Source organism: Centropristis striata, chromosome 17 (assembly GCF_030273125.1).
Source record: "Centropristis striata isolate RG_2023a ecotype Rhode Island chromosome 17, C.striata_1.0, whole genome shotgun sequence".
NCBI classification, from domain to species: Eukaryota; Metazoa; Chordata; class Actinopteri; order Perciformes; family Serranidae; genus Centropristis; species Centropristis striata.
In genome coordinates this window covers 7,431,865-7,450,843 of record NC_081533.1, presented here as the reverse complement: position 1 = coordinate 7,450,843, position 18,979 = coordinate 7,431,865, and the positions used below count along the sequence as shown (strand labels likewise).

Below are 18,979 nucleotides of genomic sequence, written 5' to 3'. Positions count from 1 at the left end.
TAAGTATTGTCTTTATGTACTTAAAATATTAACATTATAAGTCGCTTTTTATTTTTAAGACCTTTATAAATACATAAATAAACAAACAAAATGTATTTGTCATAGAATTTAAATGGAATAAATGCATTTTAAAATTAACTACAAATGAATAAATAATAATAAATGCATTAAAAATAATGTATTCATTATGATTGATGGAAGTGAATATCATATTATATCAAATAATGAACGCCTATATTCCTGCATATTACTGTATTTAGCGAGTGCTTTGTTAATTATTGATCAACTGACCGTCACCTGTTGTTCCCCTCCTCACCTGCAGGGGGGGGGGGGGGAGACTTCTCCACTTTTAATCGGAAAATCCCGAGCGGAAACAGCGGACCGGACGTGACGTAGTGTCATTGTGGCCGTGCTGGCGGCGGGACGGTTGTGTTGTTAGCATCGTTAGCGTCGTTAGCTCTTCCAGCAGCTCTGTGTCGGTGTCCAGTTTCAGGTAAACCCTCTCTATTCTCCCTCCCGGAGAGTTTATTCTCCTCCCTGGGACTTGAACATCCAAGTACAGTCGATTAGAAGTTTGAAGGGGCCCGAGCTGTTAGCACGCTGTTAGCTCACATGCTAACCAGCCGCCGTTAGCTGCAAGCGTTAGCATTAGCTCTCTTTCATGTTTGTGTTGAAATTTAATTATGTTTGGGTGAATATAAGTGTTTTATTTAAAGCTGAGAGCGTTTAAAAGCTAACGGAGCTGAGCTGGAGATAACAGAATCATTAGTAGCTGATACAGTAATAAAAGGACTCGCTACATGTGGAACTCTGTTAAGAAAAATACTATTAGAAATAAATATAGATAGTTCCTTATTTAATAAAATGTAATATCAATTGAAATTTGTATTTATTATTGTTTATTTATTGTTATTATATATATATACATATAATTTATTATCATTCCTCTATCTACTTTGCTATTTTCCTTTTTTTAAACATATTTATTAAAAATAAATTCAGAAATTAATAAATTCATGTAAGAATAAAAAAAATAAAAAAAAATAAAATGTGCATATGTCCAGTGGTAAAAAAATAAAAAAAAGCTCTTTATAGAGGATGAGTAAATTAATATAGTATAATAATTAATGTCAAAAACATATTAAAAATGAATATTTATCTGTGTTCCCATTTGTTTTTTAAATGTATATTTATACAATTTTAGACAATAAAAATTAAATAAGTATATATCTGAGTAGATGTAAAAAAAACAACAACCCCGCAATACATTAATAATAAATGAACATACAAAGGTAAATAAGTCAAGGAGCAATTAAACGTGTTAATTTGCTTCTTGATTTCAATTCATGTAAGAATAAATAAAATGCAGATATGTCCAGAGGTAAAAAAATAAATAAATAAAAAGGCTCTTGATAGAGGACTAAATTAAATTAATATGGTATCTAATGTAGCAATTAATTGTATATTTAAGACAATTAAATATTAATTACATTTAAATCTGAGAAATTAAAACTATTTGATGGACTTTGAGTTAATTTACTAAACAAGTTCTGCTCTGAATGTCACACTTTTTATCAACTTGTATTGCACATGTCGGTTTTATTGCACATTTTTATTAATTTGTCCTGTAGGGTGTGTGTCTGTAACATCAAAAGACAAACTGAATTATTTTGGTAAATTGAGTGATTTATTTATTTTGGCAGCTCCTCCTGCAGGTCTGTAGTGGTCCTTAATGTAACAAAAATACTATTAGAAATAAATAAGAGTTCTGCAATGTCAAATCTCCGTTATCGTCAATGGAGTCTGGTGGCTTGGACTCTGACAGCATGCTTAATCTTGAAATTTAAGTCTGAATTTAAGGAAATGGTGCATATTTAGAGATTAAGTTTTAAATTTAGGAGTACAAAGTTGAAATTTTGGGGGGAAAAGTCAATAATTTGAGAGTAAAGTCATCATTTCCAGCAAAAAAGTCAATATTATTATTATTTCTTACTCTTCAGGTTGAGACATTGAAACACATTAAAAATCACTTATGTTAAATCATAATGCATGCATTTAGTAAATCTTGGTGTCAATCTGGGCTTTGGCCTTGGAATGGATCATTTTTGGGGCTGCAGCTAACGATTATTTTCATTATTCATTATTAATCTGTCGATTATTTAAACGATTAATCAATTAGTTGTTTGGTAAATAAAATGTTGAAAAATATCAATCAGTGTTTCCCATACCACAAGATGACGTCCTCAAATCTCTTGTTTTGTCCACAAACCAGAGATATTCAGTTTATTGTCATAAAGGAACAAAGAAACCAGAAATTTTCACATTGAAGAAGCTGAAATCAGAGAATTTGGACTTATTGTCTTTAAAAAACTGCTCAAACCAATTATTCCATTATCAAAATAGTTGACGATTAATTTAATAATCGACTATTGTTCAATAAATCGAATAATTGGGGGAATTATTAGGGGTGGGCCATATGGCCAAAAAAATATCTTGATTTTTTATTTTATTTTTTTTCAATAATCTGACGATATCCTTCAAAATGTGATTTCTTTACCAAAAACAAAAGCTGTTTGAATTCTGCTTGGAAACAAGGATGTAGGGCTGGGTGATATGCACCAAAAGTCATATGCTGATATATTTAGGCTGAATATAGATATACGATATATATTGCAATATTTTATTCGTCAAGTGAGAGCAAATGTTCAAACAAAGTCAAAGCCTAATATGACATGTCACAGGTAGTTTTATTGAGTTACTATATACATTTTATTATTTTTATTTATTTTTTTTAACTTTATTTTTATTTAACAAGAAAGAACACAGTACAAAACATTCCTTGACAACAGCACAGAGTACACATGGCAGTGCGAAAAAAAAATTCAGCAAGCTGAATAATAACAATGAGTACAATATAATTAAATAAATGAAAGAATACTGGACAGTCAGGACAGTACAGCACAGTGTGAGATCCCTTCAGCTAGAGAAATACCTTGCAATAGGTAGCCAGCTCCTCTTGAAGATATCTGACCGTAATTGTAACTGAGCAGTTAAAGCCTCCATTCCATACACCTCCCTCAACTTCTTTTTCCACTGTGCCACTGTAGGTGGCCGTGGATTCCTCCATTTTTAAATAAAAATAGCCTATTTTATAAAATAGGCCAATCTTTTTCTGAAATAAATATATTTATATGAGAAAATAATAACTAACATTACAAAAGAACTAAATTTGACAAACCCTAGTAAGTGCAGCATTTATATATAAAGAAAGAAAAAAGTCAGGGCGTCCCGGTGGCTCACACTGGTAGAGCGCTTACCATGAAAGCCGTGTGCTTGCTGCAGCGGACCCTGGTTCGAATCCGGCCTGAGGTCCCTTTGCTGCATGTCTTCCCCTCTGTCTCCCCCTTTCTATCTGTCTCTATCCAATAAAGCAGTAAAAATGCCAAAAAAATAATATTTTAAAATAATCTTTAAGAAAGAAAAAAGTGACCTTTATCGATATATGCGATATGGTCTAATTTCACATTTAAAAATATATTGATTTATGTTTTATATCGCCCAGCCCTACCCACGACCTGAATTATCTTCAGGCCACACTGAGGATCAGTACGCCCACAAAATATTTACTCAGCTCTATAGCTTGACTGCAGACTTTCCTCCAACTGTCTCTAGCTGTTTGTTACGGAGCCCCCCAGGGGACACGGGGAAAGACAAAAAAGATGGGTGAAAAAAGGACGGACTTTTGCGCGATCCTGAGATACTTTTGCAAGATCCTGAGATACTTTTGCGAGATCCCGAGATACTTTTGCGAGATCCCGAGATACTTTTGCGAGATCCCGAGATACTGACGAAAGAAGAGGAGCAATGGAGGAGGACTTGGAGAGCTTTTTGACTTCAAGATCGGTCCCAAAAGAGGACATAACTCGCATGAAGAGAGACAAGGTGAGCATAGTAATAGGCTAATATTATATAAATATTCATTAATATTCATTAAAAATTAATTAATCAATGTAGCAACGCAGACCCAGAGTCAGTGACAGCTAGGGCTAATGTTTAAGATAATGCTCGTGCTCATTACTTCCCTGCTCTAACCAGTATGTATATTGTATATACAGTCTATGACAGACTGTATATAAAAACGCTCTAATGTTAGTCCTACGACCATAACGTTGTGTCGTTAGGCGTTTCATTTTACTTTGCTTTATGTAGAGCAACGCGTGCATACTGTATCCATAGTAACCATGCACGCCATGGCAAGTTGTGCATACGAGGCTGGTACAATGAAATACAACGAAACTGTATTGTGACCACCAGGTTTATCCCTTGAATACAAATACGAAAAAGAAAATAATGCGTGTAGTGTGTCACGTTTTGTGGTGCCTTCAATAGATTTTGCAGGTTTTGCAGGTTTAGCTTTGCATAGCATATATTTTACCGTCGCTTATTTTTATTAATAACCAAGTGTTTGTCAGACCTAAACAAAACCAAAAAATACATCAACACATTTCTGCAGCAGAATAAATACATGTGCTGTCACTTGCAGGGGTGTTCATTTACTAATAAACTCGAAACTGCACCCATCTGCTTGAAATGGATGTAATGGATTTTGTGTGAAGTAGGCCGGCTTTCTATCTCGCATCTCTGTGTTTCTCTTTCTGTTCTTACTGTAATACCAGCTATGTCCAGGTGCATTCGGTTATTAATAAAAATAAGCGACGGTAAAATGCTATGCAAAGCTAAACCTGCAAAACCTGCAAAATCTGTTGAAGGCACCACAAAACGTGACACACTACACGCATTATTTTCTTTTTCGTATTTGTATTCAAGGGATAAACCTGGTGGTCACAATACAGTTTTGTTGTATTTCATTGTACCAGCCTCGTATGCACAACTTGCCATGGCGTGCATGGTTACTATGGATACAGTATGCACGCGTTGCTCTACATAAAGCAAAGTAAAATGAAACGCCTAACGACACAACGTTATGGTCGTAGGACTAACATTAGAGCGTTTTTATATACAGTCTGTCATAGACTGTTTATACAATATTGGTTAGAGAAGGGAAGTGATGAGCGCGAGCATTATCTTAAACATTAGCCCCAGCTGTCATTGACTCGGGGTCTGCGTTGCTACATTGATTAATTAATTTTTAATGAATATGAATGAATATTTATATAATATTAGCCTATTACTATGCTCACTAGGGCTGCACGATTCTGGAAAAAATGTGAATCACGATTTTTCTGCTTAGAATTGAGATCACGATTCTCTGGCACGATTTTTTTTTTTCACAAAATGTTTATTGCACTGATGAACTTCGACAAAACAAAAAAACAGTGCTTTGGCAAGGGCATAGTAGTAGTTAAATCATTGGAAGATAAATTACTTTAACTAAAATAAAAAATAAAAATTGAGACATGCAGGTGATAACAACTTCCCCCTATCATCATATGCACATCAAACCGTCTGATTTCCTTAGAACGTAGAGTGTATGTTGTACAGTGTTTATTGGGGCCATATCTTTGTCTAGGTGACATGTGATAGCTGCTGTGATCTCCTTATGTCTACTGGAGTTTGGTGGGTATGCCGTTGCATTGTACAAGGTTCCGGTTATTGACGTCTGTGTTGTTTCTTGCCTTGTACGGCTTCATCATGCTGTACTTTGTGGTGACGTTTAAGGTGATTGTAGAGATTTGTAGTGTTGCCTTGCGGTGCCGCAACGAGGGCAAAACACACTTTACAATGCACCTCACACTGTTTGTCATCGTCTGGCTGAAATCCGAAAAACTTCCACACCACCGAATGTGAACCTTTTTTGGGCACGAGGTCGGTTCGGGACGGTGGGTGACTCTCGCCACTACAGCTTGGGTTTTCTTCGCCATCCATTGATTCAACCCTCCTTACCGGCGACTTTCATCCGCTTTAGCTCACTCTTTCCAAAACACTCAACTGCAGGCGGGCGTCCTCCACTGAATCACGTGTTAACGTAAAGCTGCTTTACCATTGGTTGAGGGAGGAGGCAGCAGCAGTGCTGCGTTTGGGGGCGCTTGAAAAAATCCGGGAGATAATAGGAGCATTTGTTTCTGATGCAGCTCCAGATATGAAATGCTTCAGAATCGACGTGTGTAGAAATTAGATCACGTGTATGTGCGAATCGAGATCGCGATTTTTTAACGATTTATCGTGCAGCCCTAATGCTCACCTTGTCTCTCTTCATGCGAGTTATGTCCTCTTTTGGGACCGATCTTGATGTCAAAAAGCTCTCCAAGTCCTCCTCCATTGCTCCTCTTCTTTCGTCAGTATCTCGGGATCTCGCAAAAGTATCTCGGGATCTCGCAAAAGTCCGTCCTTTTTTTTTTTTCACCCATTTTTTTTTCACCCATCTTTTTTTTTTTTCACCCATCTTTTTTTTTTTCCCCGTGTCCCCTGGGGGGCTCCGTAGTTTGTAGATTGGGTAATGTTAAACAGCATTGTTACTGATTTATTGATCTTGTCTGTTTTCTGTTAGCCTGGCTAACGGCAGACTAATCACAAATGAGATTAGTCTGAAAACCAGCCATTAATTTTTCCGTAGAGGAGGCGTGGTTTACGATCCTCCAGAGCCGTTTATTGGCCGATTTGAATGTCTATCAAAAGCGTCTGTACGTAGCTGTTAGCCAATCGTATCAGTTATTTCCAGATTACGTATGTAGAGCGACAGAAATGAATGTTTACATAGCCAGGCTAGCCCTCTAGCATCTCTACTTTGAGACTAAAATGCTCAATTGTGCCTCTGCAACGTTTTTCTGCAGCATGTTCTGGCTCTGGCTGCTCACCGTCTACCGGCAGTGTTGGTGTGTGTGTGTGTGTGTGTGTGTGTGTGTCTGTGAGAGAGTGTTGCTTGCTGCTTTGCTTCTCCAGTTCTCGCTTTCTGCAAGATTCTTTATTTTTATGCCTTATCCCCCCTCATGTCATTCAGCCACACACATCCACTGATTTTATGGTCAGTAGACGAGCTGCTGGGGGTCTCTGGGCGGCTCCACTGTCCCCCGGCTCGCAGCGAGATCACCGGCGTTACAGCAGTGAGCGGTAGCGGCTAGTTGGTAGATTAGCCTTTGGCCCAAATCCTGTCGGAAGCAAGGCTGAAACATACTTTTTCGTGGTGAAACAAGAGTGTCAAGTCAATTGTTGTTGTTCTTTTAAAATAAACTTTTGCTCTCAACTATTTAAAATGCCGTCAGCTAGATGGAAAGAGAGCTTTGCGTCAGCTGCAGCCATGTTTGATCCGTAAGAAAACTATAAGACTACAAGCTTACGTCTGTCGAGTAGTACGTCGTCTTGCCGTCCCTCCCCGTTCTGTGATTGGATCCCTAAAAACAGGGCTAACAAACCTCCGTAGTTTCCAGACCCTTTCGCAGTTCGAAATGAAATCGAGCGTGCAAGGCAGTCCGGGTATACCCAGGCTAGTTTTCTGTATTTTTAATGTGTATTTCTGTTCTGTTGGTAAATTAACTCATCGTCACCGTAATTGAGGGAAACCTCAGAGTTTAGATAAAGTGTCTGACATTCAGAGGAGAACTTGTTGAGTAAATTAACTTAAAGTCCATCAAATAGTTTTACTTTCTCAGATTTAAGTGTAATCAATATTGTCTTAAATATACATTTAATTGCTACAAGAAGCAAAACAAGAAGCATATTAACACATGTTTAATTGCTCCTTGACTTATTTACCTTTGTATGTTCATTTATTATTAATGTATTGCAGGGTTTTTTTTTTTTTTACATCTACTTAGAAATAAATATATTTCTTATATATTTTAATATTTTTTTGACATTAATTATTTTACTATATTAATTTACTTTTTTCTTTTTTACCTCTTGACATATACACATTTTATTTGTTTATGGCATGTATTCTTACATGAATTTACTAATTTCTAAATGTATTTATATGTGTTTATTTTTAATAAATATGTTTAAAAAAAAGGAAAACAGCAAAGAAGATATATAGGGGAATTCATATAAAGTTTAATTAATACAAATTTCAATAGATATCACATTTTATTAAATAAGGAATTATCTATATTTATTTCTAATAGTATTTTTGTTACATTAAGGACAACTACAGACCTGCAGGAGGAGCTGCCAAAATAAATAAAACACCCAATAAATACATTCAATTTACCAAAAATAATTCAGTTTGTCTGATGTTACAGACACACACCCTACAGGGCAAATTGATAAAAATGTGCAATAAAACCGACATGTGCAATACAATCAGTATATCCAAGACATAGTGTACCTCATCTATAATTCTATAATTTTGTAGCATTTTCAGTGGTTATATATTTAAGTGTTACAATGCTAAATGCTAAATAGAATATTGTTGGCGATCAAATTGAAACGTGTTCAGTGTGTGTGTCTCTTCAGGTTTGTTGTCGTGGTGACGCATCGGCGTATTTGTGGTCCAATGGGAGACAGCGATGACGAGTTCGACAGGAGGAGGCGGGACAAGTTCAGGAGAGAGAGGAGCGACATGGAGCGGTCGAGAGAGAGAGAGGACAGGAGGAGGGAGGACTGGCCCGACAGGTACACACACACACAAACACGGACACACATACACACACACACACACACAAAAACACGGAAACACGGAGAGAGGGAGAGAGAGAGAGGACACACACACACCCAGGTGTACACACACAGACACACACACCCAAGTGTACATACACAAAGACACACACAGAGACAGACCCACAAACACACACACACACACACACAGACACACACACAAAAAGACAAAGACACACACTGAGACAGACCCACAAACACACACACACAAGTGTACACACACACACACACACACACACACACAGGACACACACACACAGAGACACAGATACACACACACACACACACACACACCTGCTCAAGTGTTTAAACTGTCTGTGTGTGTGTGTGTGTGTGTGTGTGCAGGGACTGGGACCGTGGCAGAGAGAGGAGGCGAGACTACGAGCGTGGTCGCAGGGAGCGCTTCTCTCCTCCGCGACACATCAGCCCGCAGCACAAACGCATGAGGAGAGACTGGTGAGGTCATCAGGTCGCCAGCAACAACACAACTAATATTAAAGAGATAAAACATCAGGAACATTAAATACAACACAGACTCAACTCACAAAATACTTCTTTAAAACGTATTAGTATAAGTACAATAATAATAATAATAGGATAATAATATAACAAAAATAGTATAATAATGAAATAATATAATATTAAATAATAATAATAATAATAACATAATAAAGTCAGGGTTTGTTTTTCTTGTTTTTTCTACTTTTATTTACTAATAGGTCTTGGAAATGAAGTGTTTTCTTTTATTTTCAAATATTGTTTAATCACTTTATTTTTTATTATCAATACGGGTTTGTATGATTTGTTCTGTCTCCTTTATATAATAAATATAATAACTGATTACAGACAGCATCAGAATCTGAATTTATATTTTTTTAAAAACAGAAGTTTATCAGTTATTATTGTTATAAATTAAATATGTGTTTAAAATGATTCCTGAATGACGTCATGGTGTGTGTGTGCTGTCCCAGGGACGACCACCGGGGAGAGCCGTACCGATACGACATGCCCTACGGAGGGGCCGGGGCTCCGTTCCCTGGGGCTGGGCCTCAGGGCTGGCACCCCGACCTGCCCCACCTCCACCCACACCACGGGGGACACCCGCTGCAGGGCAGGTGAGCTCTCGAGGGTCCCATGATGCACCTGTTCTCTGTGTCAAAGCTCCATCACACCATAGTGATGTGGAGAAATTACACGATGTTACAGTCACCAGCTGCTGACGGTTGGACACATTTTCATCAGATGTCATCAACATTTTCAGTTCAGGTTGTTGAATTTCTGTCTCGATACTTCCTCGGGGTGTATCATATTGTTCGGAAATTTAAAATTCAGCCCTCCGAAAAGGCTTGACAGGAAGCGCACTGAAACAATAACTAGTGTTTTATCCTTGGTTTCCTCTTTTATTTTATCACAAAATGACCACAGGTGACCATAGGCTATAAACCTGAAATGATTAAACCAAATACAACAGGTTACATATAATAATATTAATGAAATTGTTACTTACCTATTTTTACTCTTTACAATAAACAAAACATTGACTCTTTTTAACTATAATCAATCAGATGTCTTCTCATGAATTGTAGTAAACAGAGCGGACACATCTGTAATGCCGCACTTTCCGGTGTGTTTATGGTCATTTTGAATAAGAAGCCACCACCAGTGTAGGTATAATTGATTTATACATATTTAACAATCTACATGTAAAATTTAATTTATGTACATGTAGATTTACATGTTTAATTACAATATGAAAGGAACTCTGATGGGAGAAAGCAGTAAGAACGCTCAGGCATCTTAAAAGTACATCTTTATTTTTATTGTATTGTATTGTGAAGGACAGAAGTACGGTCTGGGTGTGTTGATAATCAATGTTATTTATTTCTTTTACCCAGAAACATTCAGTTTCCCCCAAAAAAGTCAGCAGCCTCCATTGTTTTACAGCGGAGAGATTAAAGTGTTTGATTTGGGATACAGTTAGCGCACGGCTAATTCACCGGCGTTAACGTCATTTCGCCGACTCTGGTAAACCAAAGGCCAACGTACACAGTTAAAACAATATATGGTTCGAAAAATAAGAAGTTAGACTTTAGTTCCACAGCCAAACGGTGTCCGATTTGGGATACAGTTATGCTAACTAAATGCTAGCAAGACCTAGCTTAGCGCTAGCCTGGGATGGAGTTAGCCCAACATGCTAACGGAAGCTAGCGGCAATGTGTGGTAAAAATCAACAACACATTATATTTACCAGCTACATATTATTAGCAGGCTATTTCCCAACTAGCTGCAGCTTACCAATATGCTACTGCCAAAACCTGGATACACCTGCCATAATAACAATAACACCAGAAGCCACATGGACATTTCAAAATAAAACGAAGAGGTGCAAAACCCTTGAATAAATTATTCTGAGATCATTCCAGATCATACCGGTATGTTTTTTATATGATAAAGAAAAAATGCATATGTTGTGATAATGGCAACATTGCGACCTAGTGATGACAAATCATTGCATTCAAAACGTACTAAAGTAAAAGTACCAGCATCAAAATGTACAGGTGCATCTCAATACATTAGAATATCATAGAAAAGTTTATTTATGTCAGTAATTCAATTAAAAAAGCTGAAATGACACATTATATAGATCCATTACACACAGAATCAAATATTTCATGTCTTAATTTATTTAATTTCTTCTAATTATAATGAATATGGCTTACATTTAATGAAGACCTAAAATTCAGTGTCTCAAAAAATGTGAATATAACAAAAGATCAATTTTAAAAGTCTGTTTAATATGGAAATGTTGGCCTCTGAAATATATGTCCATCTACGTGACTCAATACTTGGTTGACTTGAACTACGGGAAATGGACTTTTCCATCATATTCTAATGTATTGAGATGATCCTGTATACACGTAAGTCTAAATGGGGTGAAAGAAATCTCTGCTGGATTGTCGGTTCACAGGGTTTATAGAGAATTTATATATTTATATATAAGTATTAAAAGTACGTAGATTAAAATGAACCCTCGACTCTTTTTAAAGATGTTTCACAGGATAAATAACAGCATCATCTGCAAAGAATCTGAGCTTGTTAATCCTGTAAACTACAGAAACCGGCTGAATGTTTTCATATGAAGACCTGATTAAAACTGACTCTGTGTGCTGGTTCTGTCACAGGTTGGGCCTGGTGGACCCAGACCTGCCTCCCCCTGGTCCCCCCACCATGAGGAGCTTCAAGGTGAGTCCAGCGTCTCCAACACAACCTCATGTTTACTTAGATTTCATCCTTTAATTATATGTTTTAATTCCCAAATCTAGTTACGTGCATTTGTTTTTTTGTTTTGGATGTCCCTGTCCCCGTTTGATGTCTCTGTCCATCTCTGATGTCCCTGTCCCCATCTGACGTCTCTGTCCCTTTCTGACGTCCCCGTCCCTGTTCCCGTTTGACGTCCCTGTCCCCGTCTGACATCTCTGTGTCTTTCTGACGTCCCTGTCCCTGCCCACTTCTTACATCCCTGTGCCCGTCTGAAGTCCCTGTCCCTCTAAGACGTCCCCGTCTTACGTCCCTGTCCCCGTCTTACTTTCCTGTCCCTCCCTGGCGTCCCTGTCCCTCTCTGACGTCCCTGTCCCTCTCCCGGTCTCCACAGGAATTCCTGCTGAACATGGAGGACAGTGTGGACGAGACGGAGTCGGTGAAGCGCTACAATCAGTACAAGCTGGACTTCCGGCGGCAGCAGCTGCAGGACTTCTTCCTGCAGCACAAGGACCAGGAGTGGTTCCGCTCCAAGTACCACCCCGATGACATCACGGCGAGGAAGGCCGAGACTCTGGCCGCCCTCAAGACCCGTCTGGGCGTCTTCCTCTTCCTGCTGGACAACAACTGGCTGGACAACGTGTCTCTGGACATGGACCACGCCCCCGCCATCATCAAGCTGCTGGACGCAGGTACGCTGCAACTCAACTTACATTTATTCGAATAAATTTACTAATTTACTGGGAAAAGAAATAAAAAAAATCTGAAAACTTTCCTTATAATAAAACTTAAAATTTTATGTAAAAACATTTTTTTAACCTTTTTAACATGATGGGTAGTGGTTTTTTTTCCTGCCAGACTTTTTGAAAAAACTTTTTACATTTTTTATAGTGTAGTGAGACAGGTTGTGTTTGTGTGTACAGGTGGTCTGTGTGTGTGTCTGTGTGTCTCTCTGTAGTAAAGTAAAAAGTCTGTAAACTTTCCTTATAATAAACCTTAACATTTTATGTAAAACAAGTTTTTTACCTTTTAATGTGACGGTTAATGTGTTTTTGCTGCCAGACTTTCTACCTTTTTAAAAAAAAACGTTGGACATTTTCTGTAGTGTAGTGAGTCAGGTTAAGGTAGGGTGTGCCATATTGTATAGTTCCCGATAATACAGGTATGTTTTTTTTTATGAGTAAATAAAATGCATATCATGATATTTGCAACATACATTCTTCTTGCCGTTGTGGTGTAAAGGTTTCCATTAATTACCTAGACTGTTGCAGCTCCAGAGTCAACAAGATAACGTTACCTAACAATTAAAGTTGTGTTAATCACAAAAAGCTACTATTACTTCCTGTTGCTAAACACTTTCAGAATAAGAGCACAGTGTGTCAAAATAAGATGCCTTAAATAATAACATACAAGAACCTTTATTCTCCTTTACAATATTTCATTAAAATATGCAATTGGGGCTGGGCGATATATTGATATAAAAAATATATCTATGTATTTTCAAATGTGATATGGAATTAGACCATATTGCATATATCAATGTAGTTTACATTTTTGTCTTTCTTTTCTATATAAACGTGCCTTCACTAGGGTTTGTCTTATAGTGGGGCGGATTAGCTCAATATTTTACACCAATCGTTCACTTTGTGATAAAAGCATGAAATTTGGTAGATGTGTTGGTGAATATGTTTCGAACAAATCTGGATATTGGGCCACCTCAAAAGCGCCCCCTAGTGGCCGTGGCAGGCATTTGTTATACGAATAAATCAATGATGAATAAAAACTGCCCTTTTAATAATACCAACTGGTGATGAATTGTATATTGTTGGAAAGCCTGATTAGTCACCTTTACAACGAGGTACAGCTTGTAAGGATCGTGCATTCATGGAATGAGCAACGGGGCTAAACGTGTGGGTAGCAACCCCCAAAAATGTGCATCCCCTGTGTAGTGGGGTGGATTAGCTGAACAATCGTTCATTTTGTGATAAAAGCATCAAATTTGGTACACTCATTGCTGAATACATGTTTAATGAATCTGGATATTGGGCCATCGCAAAGAAAATTCTGATGGCTGTGGCGGCCATTTTTAAAAATGGCCATTTAAAAGCGGTGGTTACTGGCGAGGAATGCTTTGCCTACCCTACAGCTGCTGTTTCATGTTTTCAGCACCACAAATATAATTAAGAGACATGTTAAAGTGACAAAAGCTTTATTACAGTCCAATAGAAAAGAACATTAACTTTGTATAACATTTTATTAGGTCTTGATATTCCCATTCACAGGCTACGGCCTCCTCTTTGGCTTGTATTCTTCTGTTGCTCCTTAAAAAGAAAAAATAATTTTCAATATTGTATGACCTGCAACAATAAAAACAAAACACATTTATTTATTTATCATACATTTTAAAAATTCTACTAGGGTTACTTGTAGCAGGTTACTCTTTCTGGCAAAATCCTTGTACTGAGGTGTGTGACTTAGTCAGGCGGCTTAGCCAAATAAAGGGGACACGCCGGACAAGAGCACCACATTTTTTCCACATACTCTCTATCATTATAGGTTTCAATTTTTAGTAGGAGCCACTTCATCAAGATTGCGGTGATGGCAGCCATATAAAGACTATGAGAAATGCTATATCTTCCAAGCCACTTAGAAGGTCAATCTTGGTGTCAAAATATACATTTTCTGGGTCCAGGAATCATTTAAAGCTATTGAGAATATCACTAGATGATTATTTGATCAAATAGATATGTTCATTTTCACTCAGACTGGGCAACTCGCTTCACGTGCTGCAGCAGGGAATCCTGAGTTGAAACTGTTTGGAATCAATGTTCACGGGAGAGTGTGGATTAGCTGCCATGTACACTGCTCAAAAAAATCAAGGGTACGCTTTCATCTCATGTCAGATCTTGATCAACAAATTATTTACAGTGAGTCATCCAGTGATATTCTCAATAGCTTTAAATGATTCTTTGACCCAGAAAATGTATATTTTGACACCAAGATTGACCTTCTAAGTGGCTTGGAAGATATATTGGTTCTCATAGACTTATGGCTTATATGGCTGCCGTCTCCTATCTGCAATCTTGATGAAGTGGCTCCTACCAAAAGTTGAAACCTTTGGTGATAGAGAGCATGTGGAAAAATTTTGGTGCTTTTGTCCGGCGTGTCCCTTTCTTCTCAAATCTGGTCCTAAGCCGCCTGACTAACTGTGATGGAGTTATAAAATATATTTAAAAAAAGAAAAAAAGAACCACATGGGCAAAGGAGACATATTACATATAGTGTGTGTGTGTGTGTGTGTGTGTGTGTGTGTGTGTGTGTGTGCAGAGAGGGATGTCCACATTCCACAGGACATAATTTAACAGTGTCTTATTAAGCTTTCACACCCAACAGCCACTGATACATGTTCCAAGCTAACTAGCTAGCTTAAGTACCTATTTTTGCTATCTTGCTAATTTACTTTTCTGCCAAGGCCCATGATGATTGTTTTTCTCTTTAGCCTTTATGATGTTCATAACATATTTTATTCATAATTATAACAGGTGAAATAAAATATTTAGACATACCTTGATGGACAGTCCACTGCACTGCTTGTCCCAGGAAGCAAATGCTAGCTAGCTCATTTGCTAGCTAGCTCGATGGCTAGCCCGATTGTGGTGGGGCAGGAAAAATAACTGAAAGAGTGTCTTACTGGATTTTTGTTAATTTAATATGTGTATTTACATTTTTTTAATTTACGTTTGTATGTTTAGTTTAAATTTTTTAAATATTTTAAGAAATAATTTAAATATTTTTTGTAATTTTAACGAAGAAAATGACTGCCATGGCCACTAGGGGGCGAATTTGCGATGACCTAATATACAGATTTGTTTGAAACATATCCACCAACACATCCACCAAATTATGTGCTTCTATCACAAAATAAACAATTCTTGTGATTTATTGAGCTAATCCGCCCAGGGGATGCACATTTTTGGGGGGTGCTACCCACACGTTTAGCCCCGTTGCTCATTCCATGAATGCACGATCCTTACAAGCTGTACCTCGTTGTAAAGGTGACTAATCAGGCTTTCCAACAATATACAATTCATCACCAGTTGGTATTATTAAAAGGGCAGTTTTTATTCATCATTGATTTATTTGTATAACAAATGCCTGCCACGGCCACTAGGGGGCGCTTTTGAGGTGGCCCAATATCCAGATTTGTTTGAAACATATTCACCAACACATCTACCTCACACCTACCACATCTATTTCATGCTTTTATTACAAAGTGAACGATTGTTCAGCTAATCCGCCCCACTATTATTAATTATTTTGTAATTTTCATTATTCTTTTCTCATATAAATGTATTTATTTCAGAGAAAGATTGGCCTATTTTATTTCATAGGCTATTTTATTTAAATATTTTTTATTTAAATGTGCACTTTATGGAGCTTTGATTTAAAAAAAAAAAAAAAAAAAAAAAAAAAAGGTTTTTCCGTTGTACAGTTTCAAAAAATATATTTGTGACATGTCATATTTGACTTTGACTGAACATTTGCTCTCACTTTGCAATAAAAACATCGCATATATATTGTGTATCAATATTCTGCCTAAATATATTGGGATATGACTTTTGGTCCATATCGCCCAGCCCTATATGGAATGATTAAGATCAGTGTATATGATGGAATAGTGGCATTAGAATGTGTGAGAGGCCACTAAATTTGGGCTTTTATGAAAACATGTCCTAGTGGAAAGCATGTTAACTGTGAAAAATGTTACGTGAGGTTTTTGCTCACATTTAGCTCTCAAAGTGGACGAGATTGATGCATTGTAAATGTACAAAATTTTCTTTTTTTATTTTAAAGAGTCAAGAGTAAATTTTCTGTATTTGGCAAGTTTTGAGATTTGGAATTTACACTACATTTTAGATTCATGATTGATTTATATTTTGTTGAATGTTTTTTATTTATTTATACAGACTAAAAGAATCATATTTTCGATATATTTTTTAGTATTTTGTAATATCGTTAAGAATATCATTATCGCAAAAATACCTTAAAATGTGATAATCTTTATGGGTCATATCGCCCACCCCCCTAGGTTAAGTCTTGAACCGTCCTCAGCTTTCTCACTCTCTGTCTCTCTGCAGCCGTTATAAAGATGGAGGGAGGGACAGACCTCGACTTGCAGGTCCTCGAGATGCCGACCGCGGGGGCGGCTGGTGGGGAGGCGAGCTGCAGCGGAGCAGGAGGAGCAACAGGAGGAGCAACAGGAGGAGCAACAGCAACAACAGGAGGAGGAGGAGCAGCAGGAGGAGAGAGGAATCAGGGAGATCCCAGCGGAGGACACATGAGCGCTCCGAGTGTCTCGGAGATTGCAGCGAGCCGGACAGACGAGTCGAGCGGCGGTGAGACGAGCAAGACAAAAGACTCCCAGAAGGTCTGTTTGTTTCTCCTCAACTTTATTTATTGTAGTTATTTTTATTAACCCTAAGGGTCTATTAAGCTCATTTAACGCACTTTTCATTCTTCATGTGTTAATAGTAGTAGTAGCAGTCTGACGTCAGGAACCTAGTGGGAGGAGATGATAGTCAGAGCAGCAGCAGCGCTTACAGTAGCACAGTGCTAACAGGCTAACAGTTAGCTCTGTAGAAGTACAGTGTGCATGTGCTGCTGCAGCATGTGTTCAGTTAGTGACTTCCGCTTGTTAACAATAAGCACCAGACACTCTGTGTACAGTTAGCATACCGGTTTGTTTACAATAAGCACCAGACACTCTGTGTACAGTTAGCAAGCTGGTTTGTTTACAATAAGCACCAGACACTATGTGTACAGTTAGCAAGCCGGTTTGTTTACAATAAGCACCAGACACTCTGTGTACAGTTAGCAAGCCGGTTTGTTTACAATAAGCACCAGACACTCTGTGTACAGTTAGCAAGCCGGTTTGTTTACAATAAGCACCAGACACTATGTGTACAGTTAGCAAGCCGGTTTGTTTACAACAAGCACCAGACACTCTGTATACAGTTAGCATGCCGGTTTGTTTACAATAAGCGGTGGATGCTGTTGTGCTGCTGCTGAACAGTGATTGGATGACTTTTGGACCAAATGGGAGGTGTGTGTCGAATATCGGCCCGATGTCCTGTTCATAGTGGTCCATCTTCCAACAGAGCCACCAGTGTTCCTCCTCTGTGACGAGCTCTGGAGGAGGATCATTGGTGGGATCATTTGATCAGCATCCTGCTTCGGGGGCGTTCATAGTGGAGGAGAGACGTTACGGAGCCGTAAATGTCCCGACATGAAACGGACCTATGGAAGGGGCTAATGTCTGTGTGTGAGAGGAGGTCTGAGTGTGTGTCCTGATGACATGATGAGCAGAGTGCTGGCGGTTCACTCTGTAACATGTGTAGTTTTTGTGCAGAAGTTCAAAGGTCCGAAACACATGAGCACACACTGCTGCCCGTAGAATAAAACATGATCCTGCAGCCAGAGAGAGAGAGACGTAAAAAAGCACTTTTTTTTTGCTCTTATCGGTTCGAGTGTGAATAATATTAAAGGGTTAAACTCTGATGTTGTGTTTTCTATCTCAGGATGGTGAAGAAGAAGCCAAGCAAAATGGAGAAAAGCAGAAAGACGAAGAGGAAGACGAGGAGGAGGAGGAGGAGGAGGAGGAGGAGAAGAAGGAGGAGGGCGAGGAGGAGGAGGAGGAGGAGGAGGAGAAGAAGAAGACCAAGACCAAGGTGAGCTGGCTGTTTGTTTGTTTGTTTGGTGTTGATGCTGACGGTGCCACAGGTTTTAAACCTCCCCCCTCCTTCCTCTCAGGGCAGGAAGAGGAAGCGCAGCGTGTCGGCGGACAGTGGTGAGGGCAGCGCCTCCGAGTCTGACTCCTCCCACTCCGACGGAGAGAAAGAGGAGGAGGAGGAGGAGGAGAAGGAAGAGGAGGAGGAAGAAGAGGCACAGGACGGTGAGGAGACACTTTAATAAACATTTTATTGGTTTATTCATTTCATGGCAAATAAACACATTTAATGTATTTATAAACCTTTTATAATAATTCCTATTTTTACTTGTTTGTTGTTTATTTTCAGCGCGCCGTAAAGAGCGAGGGAAGGAGAGAGAGGAG

General features: G+C 38.3%; 1 protein-coding gene across 1 annotated transcript in view; it reads left to right on the top strand.

Annotated features, from left to right (window-relative positions):
- The first annotated feature begins 377 nt into the window (after window positions 1–377).
- LOC131989730 (serrate RNA effector molecule homolog) overlaps window positions 378–18,979 on the top strand; it is a 27,158-nt gene continuing 8,556 nt past the window's right edge. Inside the window, exons 1-10 of the mRNA XM_059355037.1 lie at window positions 378–493; window positions 8,410–8,568; window positions 8,956–9,066; window positions 9,582–9,725; window positions 11,793–11,853; window positions 12,263–12,560; window positions 17,007–17,296; window positions 18,447–18,596; window positions 18,679–18,820; window positions 18,945–18,979. The exon at window positions 18,945–18,979 is cut by the window's right edge and continues 90 nt beyond it. Coding sequence (XP_059211020.1) covers window positions 8,450–8,568; window positions 8,956–9,066; window positions 9,582–9,725; window positions 11,793–11,853; window positions 12,263–12,560; window positions 17,007–17,296; window positions 18,447–18,596; window positions 18,679–18,820; window positions 18,945–18,979 — 1,350 coding nt within the window. The 5' untranslated portion in view covers window positions 378–493; window positions 8,410–8,449. The remainder of the gene's footprint in view (window positions 494–8,409; window positions 8,569–8,955; window positions 9,067–9,581; window positions 9,726–11,792; window positions 11,854–12,262; window positions 12,561–17,006; window positions 17,297–18,446; window positions 18,597–18,678; window positions 18,821–18,944) is intronic.